Below are 6,373 nucleotides of genomic sequence, written 5' to 3'. Positions count from 1 at the left end.
TTTTTTTTTCTTTTGTCTTTTCCTGTGCTGGTGGCATCCAGGGCATTACCTTATCTCCCTGGTTATAATCTAGATTCAAAAAGTGTTATCCGTGGGGAGGTAGCCTGCCTACTGGGAAGGTTTTTTAGTGTGTTTTCCATTCCTGGCTCTTTGATCTTTGTAGGCATACTTCTCCGCCTTCCTACCACCCGGATTCATAGTGTGAATTCCTGCCCGGCCCTGAGTCATACCCAGGCAAGTGCTTTCTCTGGAGAAACACTTGCAGTCCTTACAGCAGGAATCTCCAAGAGATGGCCCAAGTATCGGCTTCCCATCGATATTACTCATCCTTGCTCAGAAACTCCTTTTCCACGATTGTAAGATATTAAACTTGACTGATGGAATAGAAGCTTCCCAGGATGCCACCATCATGCAAAATTGCAGCTCCTCAAATAACCTTTGTTAAATTTCTAAAGTAAAGGCCAGGAAGCCCTCTGTTGCAACCAGATGCATTTTGAAGCCAGTTCATTCAGAAACCATGGTTGGTGGTTATCTACTTGTGTTCTGAGAAACCACAAAGTTCAACTTCAGCCTTTCAGTTATGGTCTTTTCATGTTATTTTAGAATGTGGAACATACGCTGTGTGCCACTCTTTTTATTTAGTGGGCATGACTATCCTTTATATTGGCTAACTCCCCTGTGATTGCCCGGGCTCTCCTCATGTTCAATATTCTAGTTTTCTTCCTCTTCAAAGCCCTACTTTCTTCCCCTTTATTCCTGTGGTACTATACATATTGATGCATTTATATTACCTTTCCTGATTAAGTGTTCCTTAGCTCTGTCCTTGATGGAGGGAAAAAGGGAGGGCAGAAAAGTTACATTTCTTTATTTCAGGATATCAAAAGGATTGTCTGTTTAATAACTTTGTAAACTGTAAAGTGATGTATTTGTAAACTATTGTTAATTTTACCTAATAATAACAGAATTTCCAACAGTTAACCTGTCTACTTTTTGGAATAAAACTTTGTAGCAATTTAATGCAGTCTGATAGCACAGCATGCTATAGACTGAACTTCCCGTCTTCTCCTGTCATTTTTGCATGCACATATGACATGCATACACGCTCACACATACCAGGCATACACATGCACGCAAGAAACTCTTCTACTCAACTTGCTTTTGTGACCAAGTCAGCAGCATCTCCTTAGTAATTATTTTTACAGTCTTTGGGAAGTAATTTTTGTATTTGTGGGTTTAGCAAACTCCACCAGAAATTTAAGTTTATATATTAATTAACTTACTGTTTGGGATTGTAAAATAAGACTTTATAATTCAGCCCCTGATTTAGCAATTCCACTTTCCCAGTTCACTTCTTTTTCCATGGCAGTAACTCTGGATTGTATTTATCATAGACATCAGAACTTTGGTCCTTTGTTTAAGTGCTTCCATTACATAGTATACACAGTATAAACAGTTGGGTAAAATAGTAGATAATAATTTTCATTACCAAATTGAAAAAGAAGTATATTCAGTTGACAGTGAATGAATAACTCGCTTGAGAGTCATACTCATAGAGCAATTGACTGTGACTTAGTGCTAGAGACTCAGAAAGGGAGCTGGATGGCATTTCACATGAGTCACTGTGGCAGGTACCCTATCAGATGAAGGCATTAGAAACATGTTTGTCAAATTCTAGTTCATTTTAAGTGAGTTGATAGGTCGGAATGTTCGGCACATGCCTCTTTTTGAACTTGCTGTCATGGTGGATGACAGTAATTTTGTACAGAATGTTCTCCACTGGATCACAGCTATTTACTGGTTGAGCAGCCAGTGTATTACTAGGTACCCTCTCTCTCTCTTTTGCATTTAATCCTTAGAATAACCTTGTGAGCAAACAGTATTATTCCTATTTTATATCTGAGGAAACTGAGGCTCAAAGCAGTTAAGTGATCTTTGTACAGTCAGTGGTAGGCTTGGGGCCCAGATATGCTTAAAGCCCATGTTCTTTTTCACTGTTTTGTGCCTTTAGGACAATTGGTCTACCCATGTATGGAATTTTTTATGTGTGTATATATATTTTTTTTTTGGCCGGGCTGGGTTTGAACCCGCTATCTCCAGCATATGGGACCAGCACCCTACCCTTTTGAGCCACAGGTGCCGCCTCAAGTTTTTAATATTTTTAATGACTTGTTTGTACTCTGATTATAAGAAAATTATTATTATTTTTTGAGACAAGAGTCTGAAGCTGTCACCCTGGGTAGAGTGCTATGGTGTCAGTAGCTCACAGCAACCTCCAACTCCTGGGTTCAAGCGATCCTCTTGCCTTAGTATTTTTAGTAGAGACAGAGTATCACTTTTGCTCAGATTGGTCTTGAACTCCTGAGCTCAAGCAATCCACCCACCTTGGCCTCTCAGAGTGCTAGGATTACAGGTATGAGCCACTGTGCCCTACTGATTATAAGAAAATTCAAAGGGCTATGACAAATTGGACAAACAGGCCAATTTATACAGTTTGGGACCAAAAAGGACATGCATTCCAGAACTAATAAAAATGTCTTGGTTGGGTCTATTGGCTTACATTTATAATCCTGGCACTCTGGGAGGCCGAGGTGGGTGGATAGCCAAGCTCACAGGTTGGAGACCAGCCTGAGCCAGAGTGAGACCTTATTTCTAAAAATAGCTGAGTGTTATGGTGGGTGCCTGCAGTCTCAGCTACTTGGGAGGCTGAGGCAAGAGAATTGCTTGAGCCCAAGAGTTTGAGGTTGCTATGAGCTATGACACCACGGCATTCTACCCAGGGCAACAAAGGGAATCTCTGTCTCAAAAATAAATAAATATGCCTAGGAATACATTCCAGAATAGCAGGCAATTACAAAAGAATGATATTGCCAAGGAGAGATTTTATTTCTGTATTTATTAAGGACAAGGAAGAAAAACATGAGCTTCCAGATGGCTAAAATCTTGCCATACTCTGCTAAAAGAAGCAAACTAAATAATAAAGTAAATGATAAATGTTTGTTTTTATTTTTATTTATTTTTTTGCAGTTTTTGGCCGGGGCTGGGTTTGAACCTGCCACCTCTGGCATATGGGACTGGCATACTACCCTTTTGAGCCGTGGGTGCCACCCATAAATGTCATTTTTAAAGACCAGATTAAAGTAAATCTCATTAGAAAACTCTCAAGATTTCAATAAAATCAAGAGGTTTTAATTAAAAATTAATTTTAAGGCTCAGCCCCCATAGTACAGTGGTTATGGCGCCAGGCACATACACCGAGGGTGGCGGATTTGAACCCGGCCTGGACCAGCTAAACAACTGCAGTAAAAAAGTAGCAGGGTGTTGTGGCAGGTGCCTATAGTCCCAGTTACTTGGGAGGCTGAGGCAAGAGAATTGCTTAAGCCCAAGAGTTGGAGGTTGCTGTGAGCTGTGATGCTACAGCACTTTACTGAGGACGACATAGTGAGACTTTGTCTCAAAAAAAAATTTTTTTTAAAATAGGAAAAATATAAAGCCAAGTACATATTTTGAAAGCATAGTGTTCTGAGTTAAACTTGGAAAGAGGCAGGTCAATGGCAAGAAAGTCTGCTATTAATGCTTTCTGTGACAGGCAGTATGGTAGATTGGAAAGGATATAAACTGGAATCAGACTTGGGTTTCACTTACTGGCTATAATATGCTGAGCATATTATTTAATCTGATACATGAAAAATAATGTCTACCCTTCTGGGATATGTGAGGATTAAATTACATGATAAATATAAGTACCTGGCATGGTAGTTATGTTAATATTTTGGAAAGATGGCTTGGTGTCCATAGCATGGTGGTTACAGCACCAGCCACATGCCCTGAGGCTGGCAGGTTCGAGCCCAGCCTGGGCCTACTAAACCAACAATGACAACTGCAACAAAAAAATAACCGGGCATTGTGGTGGATGCCTGTAGTCCCAGCTACTTGGGAGGATGAGGCAAGAGAATCTCTTAAGCCCACAAGTTTGAGGTTGCTGTGAGCTGTGATGCCACTGTACTCTATCTACATGGGGTGACATATGAGACTGTCTCAAAAAAAAATTTGTTTTTGGAAAGAATAGCAAGTGATATGAACTATAGACTACATTTTAAAATATAAATAAAAATTTCAGGAGTGTGTACAAATTATTTCTTTTTTTAAAATTTCAGATTGATATGAGGTATGAATGTTTAGGTTACTTTGTTTTCATTTCTGTGGTAAAGTTCAAGTTGTAGTTGAGCCCTTCACCCAGGGGGGGTCATTGAACAAATCATCACATTGTTCACATTAGATGAGATCCTTCCAATTACCCTACCCCCCTACTTTTCCCTCCCCCTTACTAGACTACACTTGTGATTTTTTTGTGTGTGGGCTTGTAGTTGTTTATATATTGGTTTCACATTAGTATTGAGTACATTGGATACTTTTCCATTCTTGTGATACTTTACTAAGAAGACTGTTTCAACTCTATCCAGGTAAACACAGAAAATGTAAAATTTCCATCTTTTCTTATGGTTGAATCATACTCCATGGTATACATATGCCATATTGCAGTTTGTAAATCCATTCATGGGTTGATGGGCACTTGAGTTGATTCCACATCTTGGCAATTGTGAATTGAGCTGCAATAAATATTCTAGTGCACATGTCCCTGTGGTAAAATGATTTTTTTTTTCTTCTGGGTAGATATCTAATGATGAGATTGCAGGATCAAATGGAAGGTTCACTTTTACTTTTTTGAGAATTCTCCATACTTCTTTCCATAGAGGTTATGTTTGCAATCTCACTAGCAATACAGGAGTGCTTAGTCCTTGGGTAACAGTCCTATCTTCTAGAGAAGTACAAATGAGTTATGAATTCGTCACGAGGCAACAACTTGTAACTATTTTCCTATTGCTAGATTGCTTTACTATTATTGGTTGGTGGGCCCTTTGCTGGTTGAATTTATTCTGCTCATTCTTTTCTGCCCTCTCTTATGTAGTTCTTTCACCTTTATTTTTTTACCTTTTTGTCTACCTCAAATTCTTTCCCTCCTTTTGAAAGAATTCCAAGTATTAAGAAAGTTTGTTGTGGGGAGGCACCCGTAGCTCAGTGGGTAGGGCACCAGCCCCATATACCAAGGGTGGTGGGTTCGAACCCAGCGTTGGCCAGCTAAAACAGCAGTGGCAACTGCAACAAAAAAAAGCTGGGTATTATGATGGGTGCCTGTAGTCCCAGCTACTCTGGAGGCTGAGGCAAGTGAATTCTTAAGCCTAAGAGTTGGAGGTTGCTGTGAGCTGTGATGCCACAGCACTCTACCAAGGGGGACAAAGTGAGACTCTGTCTCAAAAAAAATGTTTTTAATGAAATAAATATTGTTAGTAAGCATGTAAAAAAATGCAATGCACTTTTGCAGTGCAGAAGTGTTTCCTACTCTCCATCTATGCTAGCATCTGTAGATTTGGGATTTTATGATGTCAGCTAATTTCACTGGAGTTAGGTGCTATCTCAGAGTGGTGTTCTTTTGTTTTTCTTTTTAGACACAGTCTCACTTTGTTGCCCTTGGTAGAGTGCTGTGGCGACATAGCTCACAACAATATCAAACTCTCGGACACGAGATCCTCTTGCATCAGCTGCCCAAGTAGCTGAAACTATAGGTGCCTGCCATAGCGCCCAACTATTTTGAGAGATAAGATCTCACTCTTGCTCAGGCTGGTCTTAAACTCCTGAGCGCATGCAGTCCACCTGCTTCAGCCTCCCAGAGTGGTAGGATTATAGGTGTGAACCACCTGCCTGGCCTCAGTGATTTTGATTTTGCATTTCTCTGATGATAAGGGATGATGAGCATTTTTTCATGTGTTTGTTGGCCATTTGTTTGTCATCTTTAGAGAAGTTTCTGTTTAAGTCTCTTACCCACTTATAAATGAGTTTGTTTGCTCTTTCCTTGTTGATTAATTTGAGTTCTCTGTGGATTCTAGTTGTCAGCCCTTTGTCAGATTTGTAGCATGCAAGTATCTTCTCCCATTCTGAAGGGTGTCTCTTTGCTTTAGTTGTGATATCCTTAGCTGTGCAGAAGCTTTTAAGCTTGATCATGTCTCATTTATTTATATTTGGTGTTGCTATAATTGCCAAGAGGAGCTTCATAAAATCTGTTCCAGGCCAGTTTTGTCAAGAGTTTTCCCCACACTTTCATCTAGAATTTTTGTTGTTTCACGTCTTAAATTTATGTCTTTTATCCAGTGAGAGTTAATTTTTGTCTGTGGTGAGAGGCACGGGTCCAATTTCAGTCCTATACAAGTGGCTAACCAATTCTTCAGCACCATACAAATTATTTCTTGGTTTTTTTCTTTTAATCATAGACTTACCTATAAATTATTTCTTTTTTTTTTTTTTGAGACAGGAGCCTCAA

General features: G+C 39.6%; 1 protein-coding gene across 7 annotated transcripts in view; it reads left to right on the top strand.

Moving 5' to 3' along the window:
- ZNF655 (zinc finger protein 655) overlaps nt 1-6,373 on the top strand; it is an 18,315-nt gene that overhangs the window by 3,853 nt on the left and 8,089 nt on the right. Inside the window, exon 5 of one of the 7 annotated variants that reach the window (XM_012810788.2) lies at nt 164-978. The exons of the other annotated variants lie outside the window; for them this stretch is intronic. Coding sequence (XP_012666242.1) covers nt 164-360 — 197 coding nt within the window. The 3' untranslated portion in view covers nt 361-978. Of the gene's footprint in view, nt 1-163; nt 979-6,373 lie in introns of those variants that run through there. 7 annotated transcript variants of the gene reach the window in all.

Source organism: Otolemur garnettii, unplaced genomic scaffold (assembly GCF_000181295.1).
Source record: "Otolemur garnettii isolate 467f Iridium unplaced genomic scaffold, OtoGar3 scaffold00142, whole genome shotgun sequence".
NCBI classification, from domain to species: Eukaryota; Metazoa; Chordata; class Mammalia; order Primates; family Galagidae; genus Otolemur; species Otolemur garnettii.
Note: the sequence above shows the minus strand (reverse complement) of the source record. Positions and strands in the feature narration are given on the sequence as shown.